The 14984-nt window shown below is 34.2% G+C and overlaps 2 protein-coding genes across 5 annotated transcripts in view; one reads left to right on the top strand and one right to left on the bottom strand.

The window, feature by feature from the left end:
• The window catches only part of LOC127840696 (ADP-ribosylation factor-like protein 1), a 20765-nt gene extending 16176 nt beyond the window's left edge, over positions 1–4589 (bottom strand). Inside the window, exons 1-2 of one of the 4 annotated variants that reach the window (XM_052369111.1) lie at positions 4446–4589; positions 946–1080 (exon numbers count right to left, since the gene is read on the bottom strand). In XM_052369111.1, coding sequence (XP_052225071.1) covers positions 946–1080; positions 4446–4449 — 139 coding nt within the window. In that variant the 5' untranslated portion in view covers positions 4450–4589. Of the gene's footprint in view, positions 1–56; positions 81–254; positions 279–846; positions 894–945; positions 1081–4445 lie in introns of those variants that run through there. The other 3 variants (XM_052369118.1, XM_052369125.1, XM_052369132.1) reach the window with 3 other exon arrangements.
• Positions 4568–14984, top strand: part of LOC127840678 (uncharacterized) — a 27406-nt gene continuing 16989 nt past the window's right edge. Inside the window, exons 1-2 of the mRNA XM_052369103.1 lie at positions 4568–4855; positions 14266–14277. Of these exons, the coding sequence (XP_052225063.1) occupies positions 4729–4855; positions 14266–14277 (139 nt within the window). The 5' untranslated portion in view covers positions 4568–4728. The remainder of the gene's footprint in view (positions 4856–14265; positions 14278–14984) is intronic.

Below are 14984 nucleotides of genomic sequence, written 5' to 3'. Positions count from 1 at the left end.
TGTGACCACTTCTCCCACCTTACTTGGTATTGTTGTGACCACCTTTCCCACCTTACTTGGTATTGTTGTGACCATCTCTCCCACCTTACTTGGTATTATTGTGACCACCTCTCCCATCTTACTTGGTAGTGTTGTGACCACCTCTCCCATCTGACTTGGTATTGTTGTGACCACCTCTACCACCTTACTTGGTATTGTTTTGACCTACTCTCCCACCTTACTTGGTATTGTTGTGACCACCTCTCCCACCTAACTTGGTATTGTTGTGACCATCTCTCCCACCTTACTTGGTATTGTTGTGACCACCTCTCCCACCTTACTTGGTATTGTTGTGACCACCTCTCCCACCTTACTTAGAAGTGTTGTGACAACATCTCCCATCTTACTTGGTATTGTTGTGACCCCTCTCCCATCTAACTTGGTATTCTTGTGACTATCTCTCCTATCTTACTTGTTATTATTGTGACCACCTCTCCCACCTTACATGATATTGCTGTGACCACATATCATGCCTTACTTGGTATTGTTAATACCATCCCTCTTACCTTAATTAGCATTGCTGTGATCACCTCTCTCACCTTATTGGTATTATTGTGACCGCCTCTTCCACCTTTCTTGGTATTATTGTTACCACTTCTCCCACCTTACTTGATATTATTGTGACCCCCTCTCCCATCTTACTTGGAATTGTTGTGACCATCTCTCCTACCTTACTTAGTAGTTATTTGACCAGCTGTCCCATCTTACTTGGTATTGTTGTGACCACCTCTCCAACCTAACTTAGTATTGTTGTGAAAATCTCTCCCACCTTACTTAGTAATGGTGTGACCGCCTTTCCCATCTTACTTGGTATTGTTGGGACCACCTTTCCCATCTTACTTAGTAGTGTTGTGACCACCTCTCCCACCTTACTTAAAAGTGTTGCGACCACTTCTCCCATCTTACTTGGTATTGTTGTGACCACCTCTCCCACCTGCAGACGATACAGGATGGTTGTCTTTCCTGCTCCATCTAAACCCAGTATAAGAATCCTTCTCTCCTTGCTTCCAAACAGGCCTGAGAAGTAACTTAATAAACCACCTGCAATTCCATGCACAATTATTAAAAATATTAATATTCAACAGGAGATTTTTTGGGAACCAAACAACATTAACCTACAAGGTTAAAGCGAGATTATACGATTTTGTCAAATATTTATGAATTTATATAAAATGTGTAAAAAAACTTATTGTATATATATTTCAATATAATTTAAAATAAAACTTAAGAAGAACATGTATAGAAAAATGCGAAATAAGCCAGATATTAAATTCTGAAATTGAAAAAGTCTGTACAGTCGAATTCGCCAGTATGTATATCATGCATGTACGATGTCAATTTGAATTTAGTTTAATGGTTATTTTAAATTCCTGCAACAATACAGTACACTCCACGCGTTTTCCCCAATTTCCCTCCATACTCCGCGGGTTTCGACCTGGAGGGAGATTAAGAAAATCAGGCTATACGCGGCGTTTGCATGATTTTGGTCGCGGCGGTTAACGATCGGCAAAACTGATAAGCCGACGCGGCGGCCCTCGGCGTTGGCAACGCGGGGGAAACTCCGAGTTTTACGAGATAACGATCAATTTAATTTTGTTTGACTTCCTGATTTTCAAATAAAATTACATTTATTACAAGTACATACATGTAGTATAATATTTACAATTAAAAAAAACAACCAAGATAGATCGATCCCGACGTGGTTGTAGAAGTAGTTGTTGTTGTATAGAAAACTCGTTGATTTACGACACACAAAACGTCGTCTTTTAACTAATACTTACCAATTAATATATACACAGTTTGCAACATTGTTTTTATTTTGATAATTTAATCCAAAGTTTTCATGTTAGCAGGTGATTTTCTATACTGAACATGTATACAAATGACCAAGGACCCTAAAAATCTCGCAAATCTGTGTGAATTGACAGTTTGACGTAATCAAAGAAAAGCCGCTTCCTGTCTACAGGCATAACTTACTCAAGTAAACACGTTCAACGAATGCATAAGGAATGGTTTTAATTGTCGGAACAAAGTCAATTCTCTGCTCGCTAATGCATTGATTTTCTCTTTGTTTGTAGGTTATTCCATTGATTGCTAAAAGGTGGTAACTATTGAGATGATAATTGCATTTAATATTCACAGTTGTATTCTTGTTGCGTCAACATTCTAAACAATGTTTATCAGTAATTATGGACCAAATCGGCAGAGTGACATGCACACATGTTAATCCCTTTTGTCAAAACACCGCAGACAGCAGTCTACACAATAGGTCAGTAGACAAGCTTTGCGTGTTTTCATAACGTCAAACACTTAAAATCCAGTTCCGCCCAGATGTCTTCTTTAATCAGTTTACTATACAATTAGTGTTAAAATAATTACTCTACTAAAATACAGTAACGATAAAGATTCGGCGTGTTCGATTTGAAATTATTTTAGAGAAAATATTAACTTATTCGCGATATAATTTCGTTAATAAATACCAAAGAAACTTTTAACCGAAATCAAGAAAATTCAATGTTCTCTGCGCTACAAAGTTTGTATAAAAAAAAATCAATACACGCACGCTTTGCAGGAGTATACATTGTACCTTGACCTTGTACATTGCAGCATAATTTTCGCGCGCTTTTGTCTGGAAATATACATGACTGTATATTGGAAGCATTTGTAAACGTCGTGTTAACAATTAAAAATCGTAGTGTGTTTCGGATTACGAATTATTATTCTCATTTGGAAATTTTACGGAACATTTATTCTTGTGTCATATGTGTTATGATTTAAATATTAATTTGTCAAATGTATTATATAAGACTAATACATATTGTAGAAGTACCTGTGAATTAAAAAACATAATTTTTATACGTATTAATTTTCTATACAATTATCTTTTTTATACATGTACTACAGTGTTTAAACAATTAATAATAATAAATGTTTTTATTTTTTGGCATGCCCAGTAGCACACTGCTAACGCGGCGTTCACTGATAAGAACGGAAAGTGTCTGCATTTACCGACTAGCCTAAAGTAATACACGCCGCGGGAATTAGCGAACGCGGCGTAACGCCGAGCGTTTTATCGAGTTCACCTCGCTCTTCCAACGCCGCGTGAACACTGGCTAGCAGAAAAAAACCCGCGGAGGGAGCGCGTTTTTTGGGGAAAACGCGTGGAGTGTACTGTATATATTCATACGTCACACGAAAACTCAATGGCAGATGTTTTCAGTGACATTTTACGAGATTTTAGCAAATCAGATTTTTCTTGAGCCAAATTCTCAATATTTTCGCAAATGGCTGAAATGGAAAACGCCTGTGCGAGCCTCACAGGACGAGGCTAACCGTGTGCGCCTAAAAAAAACGCACTCCGTTAAAAAAGTCAATGTGGCTAACAATTAACCGTTCCTCCGGTACAGTTTTAATTTAACCGCGATTTCTTTTCTTTTTGCTATTAATTTTGAATAAAATGTTGTAGGGTCGCAGCAAAATAATAGGCTCGGTTGGGGAACCATAACCACAACATTATTTTGTTTTGGCCTTAGCTGTCAAAGGTCGTTTGACCTCTAAGCTATTAAAATCGGTTAAACGGATGGATAAAGCAATGAAGCTGTGATTGTCGCCATCTTTGTACCAGATTGTTGAATTTCAGATTTCCAGTTTGCCAAGTCATTTTTTGCCAATTCCCAATATATATATATTCCTGAATATTTATAATTCCGATTATTTTTAATCTATCCTTGTTTGCGGAATGCATATTTCCGATCCACATGTTGTGAATTCTAAGAATTGGCTACTTTTTTATTTGAATGAAAACAAACTATGTATAATGTTAGTGTATATGTTACATGTACATAAAAGTGTAACTGTCAATGCAAATCGTGAAAAAAGGTGAATCACTGCGGTTCGAGCTGATTGCCTTACAGCAAGACACATCGCTCTACGGGCACCGTGGAATCACCGAGACATCACCCAAGTTTTCTTGTTGCTGGTAATCACCTTGATTTGTCATGTAGCATCGATGCGAGCATAAAAAATCACAGGTAGTGTAGTGTACAACAAAGTAGGGATACAACAGTGTTTTTGGGCGTTACGAAAGCCCAGACCTGAATGGAAGTGCTGTGTGATGCAACTAAGAACTTTGTAAATATTTTACCAACACAGACATCATCCATGCTGTAAATCTGTTAAAATGAGATATTTCTTTTTTTACAAAAACTGCGTTTGATTTATCATGTTTATCACGGTTTATCATTTTATGTCAATATTGTTATGAATATTTTAAGTCCTGGCTTAGTTGAGCCATTATAAGTTTAACAGTTATGTGTTAAGCCACAAGCTAAAAAATTACTACAGTAAACTGTAACACATGCACACATAACATGCTGATCAAATATAATAGTGAGCATATCCCTTACCCATTCTGATATTTTTATTGTTTTGTGTGTTGTTGTTGTAGACAGATTCCAACGTGTAATATGCGTGTGCGCATGCCTAATTTTGTTTCGGTAAAGCCGAATTTTCGTACGCATTCATATTCACGACAATCGGTTACAAACACGTCTAAAGGAAACAATTAGTGTTTTAATTAAGCGAAATAAGCCATAATAAATGTAAAGAGTAGTTGCAGTCATATTTTATTAAATACGAAGCAGTGGATTCATAAAAGCGACGCCATATTCGTTAGTGAAAATCCAAAACATGTCCAGGAGATATTCATCGGAGGGGAGCCTTTTTATTGGCAGACTGAGTAAAAGCTGCCGGGTGCGTGATTTAGAAGATGTTTTTGAACCATATGGCCGAATGTCAAGATGTGAAATAAAATATGGTAAGTTGAAAATTTGGTCCCAGCTGTTGAAGTCATTGCATGTGCGTTTCGTCCCAAGGGTTTTGATTCCGAAGGAGTTTCGCCCCCATCGTTTTCTTTGTACACTACATGTCTTATATTAGTCGCATATTTCTGCAAACATTAATGATAGAGTTGGGATAAACATTTATACAGTAATAATGACTACTGAATTGTAAGGGACTGCCTAGCTGAAATAAATGGGTTATGGAGGTTTCGGTAAATGACAAGTTCGGTAAATTGATTTATATAGTAAAAGCCGTGGAGGTTTCGGTAAATTAGTTTTATAGAGGAGGTATACCTACGACGAGATGTTAATGACACCTATTATCGGCTCTCAATAACATTAGGGGCATTTATTTGCAAACTGTGGATTAATTTAGATGTACATCAATTGAGTTGTTTGGCACTAATTAAATTATCTGTTTAAATGTACGGACTTGATTTTATATTTCATTTTTATTAATTTTTTTTATTGAACTGATTTGTTTAGGCAACAAATGATATCAGTTATTTTGGCCGTAACACCCATTGTTCCAGTACAGTAGCCAGGTGCCTGTGTATTAAGTTGATAAGATAATGATCATCACAGCAGCTTGCTATTACACAGTGTATTCATTCTGCTGGCGTTGTGTTAGATGTCATTTTTATCAGTTTTCAATTATGTGTATCTCTTCGCTTAGCTCAACGTTCAATGGCACGCGCACTTAACATAATTATAAAACATAACGCGTATCATTATATTACTTTTTATTAATTACGTACACGTATTAAATTTTATATATTGTTTTTTCTTTTGTTTTTCTCAACCAGAAAGAAATAATAAAACATAAATAAATATAAAATTCAACATGAAATCAATTTTATTAAATCATATTTTACATGAAACTTTTTAAACTAGCATTAAACTTAATTGAAGAGCTTACATTGATTCCGCCATAGATCATTACTTCTTATTACTATTATTTTATTATTATGTTATTTAAATAAAAGCACCAATTATAAAAAACAACAGTATTGCGTTATTTAAATCGTAAAATTAACAAAAAAAAATCCTAACATAATTCGTTTTTTAAAGGTAGCTCATTCATTTCCCTTAATTCTTTACCTTAGGCATAGCATTAATTACTCAACTCAAAATTAATCCACAGTTTGCAAATAAATGCCTCTAATGTTATTGTAAGCCGATAATAGGTGTCATTAACACCTCGTTGTAGGTATACCTCCTCTATAAAATCAATTTACCGAAACCTCTACGGCTTTTACTATATAAATCAATTTACCGAACTTGTCATTTACCGAAACCTCCAGCACCCAAATAAATCTGAACGCTGAAACTCCGGTCTGTAAAAACCATAACGAAAAATAAATACAATACTATTATGGGAATTGCAGTATTTACAAGTGTATATATCTGAAATCTGCCCGTCATTTTACAAATATGAACTTAGATCACAAAAATGACCTGTATTTCATTCGAAATCATAGACATAAAAGGATCATTTTCTCAAAGGCAATCGTTTTGGCATTGTTGTTATTTAGTACCATAGCTATTTCGTATCTATTACTTTTGGGGTATTTCGTTACTGTTGATTCTAATATTTTCAGATTTTTTTCCCACTTTTTGGGATGATAGCCCAGGGTTCGCCAAAACTTGAAAAATCTGTCAGTCATTCGGACTGACAGACTTGAATTTTTTGTCAGTCCGAAACAGTTTCTGTCAGTCCCACTGTCCGACTAAACTATAACAGCAAATCACAACAAAAGAAGTACCTTTAAGATGTTTATTGGTTTTGATCACATTAAAATACAATAAAACCATGTCCAATGTCTATATTATTAAACAATTATTATATTAATAATAAACCACATATAAACCAAAGGCATACTTTTTAGACTTCTTTTTGTCAAACTGTTTTTTAGCCTCCACAGCTCTACAAATCCGTGTTCTTGAAAAGTTAGGGTGACATCCAATCAAGTTTGACTTAAATGCGCACAGCCATTCACACTACTTTGGATGACTTCAATTTCTGTTTATTAGCCAATTCACAAGGTCTAAAACAACACCTATTGTTAAAATATTTTCTCTTAGCTGAGGTGGTTGATTTCCAGGTTCAATTAAATTAATGCATTTCACACCTATTTCTTGATAGAAAGGCCCATGATAATTACCACCATTCATTCTTGTTGTCTGAAATAACCCAAAACATATTGCTACAAACTATCAACAACAAATCAACACATAAATATCCCTATGTCCGAATTTTAAAATATCCGAAATATAGTACATCGGGTGAAAAATCTAATTTTGATTTCAGAAATTGTTGGTATGTAAATTAAAATATATCAATATAATAATGAAACTATTTAACAGAAATGCTCACAAATGCCTGTTAAAACAAGTGTTCATGCGGTTTTTGTTGCGGAGAAATTAAATGGAACAAACAAAATGGCGGACGCACTCGGTTGCTTTTTTTAACATAGACCATTGATTTTGAACTCGGATGTGATAGTCAATTCTAATCCAACTTTAAACATCAAAATGAAGGTAAGAAAAAAAGGATTTTGACAGAAGTTGAACAAAAAGCATTTACCTTATATTAATCCAATAGCACATTATACAATTTGAGTGATCTTTTTGAAACCATTTTTCATCCGATTGTGTCGGTCAGTCGGACCGATTATCTTAAATCACTTGTCGGTCCTGAGAAAAATTTGCCGGTCAGGACCGGCGGACCGACGGTTTTGGCGAACCCTGATAGCCCATGGCTTTGGAATTGGGAATTTTATCTGCATTTTCATGAAATTGGATAAATAAATTCATTAGCCTTTTTTTCACACGAAAAGTCCACTGATTAGGGAAATACTAAATTTGATTTAACTCTTTATAATAATTCAAATTAAAAGATCAAAATCATATAATACTTTGTTAGATGTAATTGAATTAAAATTGAGATAAAATACGCATAAGACACTTCTTTCTAAAAAAATATTTTTATTTTATTTTTTAAATTGGGAATTTTTTGCCACATTTTGGGAAAAAAGTATACTTTTTGGGATTGGGAACCTAGCCAAATTTCGACTATAAAATTGGGCCAAAAAACCCCTTAATTTGAGTTATAATAGCAATAATTATTTATTTGCTTCTTCTTCTTATTATTATTCCCCACCTTGGAAGAAGAGGGGGTATAATGTTTTGCACGTCGGTCGGTCCGTCCACCAGATGGTTTCTGGATGATATCTCAAGAACGCATAGGCCTAGGATCATGGAACTTCATAGGAACATTGATCATGACTGGCAGATGACCCCTATTGATTTTCAGGTCACTAGGTCAAAGGTCAAGGCCACAGTGACTCAAAATAGTAAAATGGTTTCGGGATGATTACTCAAGAATGCTAAGGCCTAGGATCCTGAAACTTCATAGGTACATTGATCCAGGCCTCGACATTAACGGTGGTCCGGGGACAAGTGCCTCCAATTTTTAAAGAGCGGCGTATAAAAAAAATCGGTAAAATCTTTTCCGAAAATGTACTGCAATCAAAAGCACGCGACTGAGCATTAGCGCCCAGTGTCTGTCAGTTGTAAATATTGATTTTTGAAGATGTAAGCGACCTACAGTGCAGAGAGTGTATTGAAATCACTGAAGCGTGTAAGTGTTACAAACGGTGTTGTTACTGCTATTGTCAAGTTTTATGGGGGTTATTATCGGATTATTAATGGCTCCTTATTGATATTGACCCCAAAAATGTAACACTGGGACAAACTGTCACGACGATCAGTAATTATAATAATTATTAGGGCCGCTATTTCTTTAATCAAAACCATGGGCGATCGGGCCGGCAAAAGCATTTAATTTCTCCACAAAAACACATGCCGTTTTACACTTTTTGTCTACAGGTTTTTGTGAGCATTTATGTTTAATAGTTCCATTATTATAATGACCTTGGAAGGATATAATTTGATTAAGATACCAACAATTTCTGAAATAAAAAGTATATCGTTCACTTGGTGTAGTATATTTCGGATATGTTAAAATTTGGACATTTAAAGATAGTGACATGTATGTGTTTGTTTGTTGTTGATAGTTTGTAAAAAAAAATATGCTTTATGTTATTTGAGGCATCTAGAATAGATGGTGGTAATTATCTGGGCCTTTCTGTCAGGAATTAGGCGTGAAAAACTATAATTTAATTGATCCTGGAAATCATCCACCACTTGCAGAAAACGTTTTAACAACAGAAGCTGATGTATGACATGTCCAAAATGACCATATATAACTGTTTAACAAATTAAGTGAGATGATTTATTTTCTGATGTTTTATATTTCTTTTTCCCTTTCAAATGATGTAAATTGGTGTGATTCTATGTTTAAATAATTAATTTTGAAACATTTAGGCAGCATACTGTTAAAATATGTTAAAATTTGGACATTTAAAGATAGTGACATGTATGTGTTTGTTTGTTGTTGATAGTTTGTAAAAAAAAATTATGCTTTATGTTATTTGAGGCATCTAGAATAGATGGTGGTAATTATCTGGGCCTTTCTGTCAGGAATTAGGCGTGAAAAACTATAATTTAATTGATCCTGGAAATCATCCACCACTAACAGAAAACATTTTAACAACAGAAGCTGATGTTTGACATGTCCAAATGACCATATATAACTGTTTAACAAATTAAGTGAGATGATTTATTTTCTGATGTTTTATATTTCTTTTTCCCTTTCAAATGATGTAAATTGGTGTGATTCTATGTTTAATTAATTAATTTTGAAACATTTAGGCAGCATACTGTTAAATACATTTAAGTTAACATTGTTATATTATTTTGCTTATCTGTGTTGTTTATCAAGTTGAAAAAAATGGTATTTATATACAAATAAAGCTTATTAAGACTTATGAAATTATGACTAATGAAGGTACTTATTGTTTTATATGTAATAATATACTTTTTAAAGTGATAATATAGGCAATGACATTAATGTAGTAAGGTTTCTTTAAATGATTGTTCTTATTAATAAGGTTGGAATAATCAACAGTTTTCACAGCGCAAAAAAGTTGCAACAAGTTTTGTTGTGCCAGTGAAACCCCTGAATGCGCGTAATTACCTTTTATTTCTTAAAAGTTTATAATAAGAACTTCCGAAACGCTAAGTTCTGGCGGCGAAGGGCAATGCTGAAGATGATAATGCAGAAGATGGTTATGACAAGGATGACAATGCTGATGATATTGATGAAAAACATGATATCAAAAGTTTATAAGACAAGGTTATGAGCTTCTAATGGGTCTGCTTTAAATGGCAACAGAATTGAATATAGGAAATAAAAACATGTACTAGTATGCTTCTTGTACTTATTTGCCCTTACACGGAGAGTAGCTGTGTGTTGAAACAAGAGGGAACCCTAGTTTGGGTGAGGGCCAGCAAAAGTTGAAAGTAGGGTTTCCTCCAGGTACCCTGTCAAAAAAGTTAGGTACATTGATCATGACTAGCAGATGACCCCTATTGATTTTCGAGTCACTAGGTCAAAGGTCAAGGTCACAGTGACAAAAAAAAGTATTCACACAATGGCTGCCAGTAGAACTGACAGCCCATGCATGCATGTTTTACAAACAGCCCTTGTTTCCAATTTCATTTCTTACTGTTGTGCGCATATTGCACACTTAATTTTTTTGTTCGAACTCAGTTACAAACATAGTTGAATTTAACCTCCAGTTCGATAGCGATATTCGATGTCCAGCTCACATTCACACATGAACCTTTACTATACAAGGATTTATATTGGATGAAACAAACTCGGAATATAGTTTTTAGCTCACCTGTCACGAAGTGACATGGTGAGCTTATCTGACCGTGTGAAGTCCGGCGTCCGTATGTGCATGTGTGCGTGCGTGTGTCAGTCAACAATTTGTTTGTGTAGACAGTAGAGTAATTTTTGTACCGTGTAATACATTAAATCTTGTTGAAATTGCCATTTTGTATAACAAATTTCCTTATTTTTGTATGAAACTGCTATTTTATATAGCAAATTTCTTTAACATTTTTATATTGCTATTTCTACATCATACCAAACTTTGTACCTTGTATTACATTAATCCTTGTTAAATTGCTATTTTATATAGCAAATTCCTTATTTTATGTTAAATTGCTATTTTAAATAGCAAATTGTCTCGGTTCTGTGTTTAATTGCTATTTTACATATCAGATAAGGTACTTCAGTACTATTTCCTCTATTGTTATCCCCAATATATTAATAATATTGGTTGGATAAGAGCTTTTTGTGGGTTTTTTCCTGCATTTAGGTAATATCTGGTCTTTTAACCAATTTTATATCACGCTTTTTAAAATTTCCTTCAATTGTTTTCAAACTATTTTTCATCTACCTTGCACTCCCTCTGGTCCTGGGGAAACAACCGTTGTAGACCCCATCCCCACAATTACCTCCCTTAGTTCAACCTAGGGGCATCGCCCCTGCTGGCTATTCCCCTATTCACTCCAGCCTACACTTCCAAATCTCTTCTTCTTTCAACCCTTCAAGGTGGCAACTTGTATTTTATATATATATAAATGCATATAGTACTGTACATATTGTAAATAATGTACTTTTTGTACAAATTTAGTTGTTTTGTCTCCTTTTACACTGTAAAGCACATCGTTTTAATCATGATTTTAATTTGGCCCTATAAAGGTGACCGTTATTACCCTTATTATACATGTATAAGGGTTTTTACAAATTTCACTTTTAAATATTGTTTTAACGCCACTCTGGGGGAACTTCTCTTCTCCATAGCCCAATCCTCTTTAAGTTCCATACAGACATTGTCTTATGTTGGAGCATTAAGGCTATATTCCCTGTCTGCAAGTGTTTAATATTGAGCCACATACATAAATATGTACACAATTACATTTACAATTTTCCATATAACTGCATGTCTACATGCAAATTCTCTTTTCATATGAGAGCTATTCAACCAGGCTCTAACTTTCCTACTAATTAATGTTGTAAATAGTCATATTTTTTCACTGCCTAGATCTTGTTGTATGACATTAAATTTAAACCTTAAATATACACCTAATTTTGATTCTTTATTATGTATGTAAATACATAGTGGCAATGTTAAACCACTTTGTGATCTGAAAAATCCTTAAATATTATTATTTGTTTTTGTTTTACAAACATATTACACGTCCGTGTATTCCTTTTCTTTTCTATAAACATTATATTAAAAGTAATCCTATTTGGATTTTGACATTTAAAACACAGATCACAGAGTTTCAAGACTCCAACAACCCATTGCAGTAAATACTGAACAATAAGTCTAGTAATGATGATACCACATATAATAAATATTATGTGTTTTCACCATCAATACTTATAAAAATTGGGCTATTCCTCTCCTCTCTCTTTTCAACACAAACATCGTACATATAATAATAATAACAATAATATTAATATAACATCTTCATAGTGGTTTAATAACATATACCAATCATATTTAATTCAAATAGATTCAAGCATTAATGGATGTAATTATTCCTTCTTGTTTCATACATTTCCTAATGAAATTCTGCTTTGTTATCATTTTAAAAAGAGCAGACGCCATACAATATGATTGGTTGACTCTTTCACGTCCGTGCAGGAGTGGACACCATTTCTAGGTCGTTCTTTGTGTGAATTTTACATCTCAAAACGGATTGACCTACTTGCGTTTGCGCGGACGTGAAAGAGATAACCAATCAGAGCCAGGCTTTTAAATACTGTCAACCAATGAAAACACTGCTTTCTAACAGCTTTAGGCAAGACATTGTCCATTAAGTTTATCAAATATGGCTTTAACGCTTTTTGAATAGAAAAGTACAGATATTTTTAAACCATTAGATTTTTATTGAAGCACTGCATCAACACTGCAATGTATTGTTGTATTATAAATAGTACAGCCCAGTAAAATCGGGCTGACCATATTATAGCCGTTTTCAGCTTCTTAAACGTAGAGTTTTATGTTAAGCAGTGTTCTCGGGCAATGGTTTCTAACCGAAGTGTCGAGGGTTAACAACCCCATAATGTATGTAGACAGTAGAGGTAACAGTTTTCATCCATTCTTTATGAAATTTGGTCAGAATGTTTATCTTGATGAAATCTGGGTTGGGATTGTATTTGGGTCATCTGGGGTCAAAAACTAGGTCACTAGGTAAAAAACAAGGTCACATAATAGGTCAAATAATAGAAAAACCTTGTGTAGACAATAGAGGTCGCAGTTTTCATCCAATCTTTATGAAATTTGGTCAGAATGTTTATCTTGATGAAATCTGGTTTGGGATTGTATTTGGGTCATCTGGGGTCAAAACTAGGTCAAATAATAGAAAAACCTTGTGTAGACAATAGAGGTCACAGTTTTCATCTAATCGTTATAAAATTTGATCAGAATGTCAATCTTGATGAAATCTGGGTTGGGATTGTATTTGGGTCACCTTGGGTCAAAAACTAGGTAACTTATAGGTCAAATAATAGAAAAACCTTGTGTAGACAATAGAGGTAACAGTTTTCATCTAATCTTTATGAGAATTGATCAGAATGTTTATCTTGATGAAATCTGGGTTGGGATTGTATTTGGTTAGTCAGGTCCTCATGGCCCTCTTGTTTAACAGGTAAATTTCGATATATTTTGCTCAATATATACTTTTTAAGCAACCTTCTTTCATAATAGTCACAAATATCATGTGTGTATTTAAATTCAGGAGTGATGCAACCAAAATTCGTGTCGGAACTCTCGCTATTAAAAAGATAGAGTGAACTATTGATGCCAATAGTCTGCCAAAGCAAAAATCATCAAAAGACTCTATGGCGGCAATTTATATTGACTAGGGACTGCCTTTAAAACGTTGTTGCCACTTTTGCCAAGTTCAAAAAGTTGTCATCAAACTGGGGCCACAATGCAGATCAGGTCAGAGCTAGTGCTGGCCTAAAATTTGTTTGAGCGAAACAGTTTTTGTTTTTGGGCGCACTAAAACTGGTTATGAAATAATAATATATACCTTGAACTTAGGGTTTGCGTTTTAGGTTTCGAAAAATGCTCATAATTTCTATCAAAGTGTTTATCAGGGGCATATGTCATCCTATGGAGACAGCTCTTGTTTTTGTTCATTTAAAAATGATTTCCAATATGTAAGGATTGATACACATCACATTTTAATGATGTGGTTCAACTTGTCTTTGAAACTGAATTTTACTTTTAAGTACAAAATTACTGAGGATAAAAATTAATTAATTTCTTGTTACTTTATGTAATTTTATTTTGGGTTTTGTTCAGTTACTGAGAACTAATTATTTGTTGCATATAATGTTTGTATGTTAAGAACAAAGCTAAAATTATCCTTTCTGCTTTTTGAATTTCAGGAGCTGAAATGGGTAAGTTGACATTTTTCAGCTTGACTTGGCAGTAGGTTGCGGCGGTTTATAAGAAATGAACAGTATTTTTATCACCCAGGGATTTTCCTGCTATTTTAACAAGGCTGTAAAACTGACCCGAAATCAAAAGCGTTATTCCCCAATCGCCAATTAAGACATGTTTCCCCAATTGCCAATTAAAACATTTTATCAATTTAAGATGAAAAAAGTAAAAAACGCATTGAGTGTTTATTTTTCATTATCAAGCGTTTATTGATAGATGTTTAAAGTCAACCTCCGGATAGATATTTGACTGTAACCAGCATAGCTCAATCAAATTGTATTTGAGAGCACGGTATGATAACTCTGCATGGAGATTGGTTTAAAGAATGGATGAAATGTGTGCCATGCAGAGACTAGCATTTTGGCTAGTTTTTAACTGGGGGTTACACTGTTTTAAACCAAGGGTTATATTGCAATTGGAGTTTGTTTAGCCTTGTGAATCTGCTAAGCACCAGAGAGTTTACCGAGTTCAAAAAGTCCGCAAATTAAACTACATGTAGACAGTATTCTAGATCAGCAGGCGATTTTGGCATAGGTAAATTATTTTATGTAAATATAAAGTATATATTAAAAGAAAGGTCTTTTGTGTCAATATTGGTTGCTAGAAAAACACAATTGGGTCCATTTTAAGCCCGACTTTTTGAAGAGAAATGACTCAAATGAGA

This window comes from Dreissena polymorpha, chromosome 1 (genome assembly GCF_020536995.1).
Source record: "Dreissena polymorpha isolate Duluth1 chromosome 1, UMN_Dpol_1.0, whole genome shotgun sequence".
NCBI classification, from domain to species: domain Eukaryota; kingdom Metazoa; phylum Mollusca; class Bivalvia; order Myida; family Dreissenidae; genus Dreissena; species Dreissena polymorpha.
This window is presented reverse-complemented; position numbering and strand designations above follow the sequence as displayed.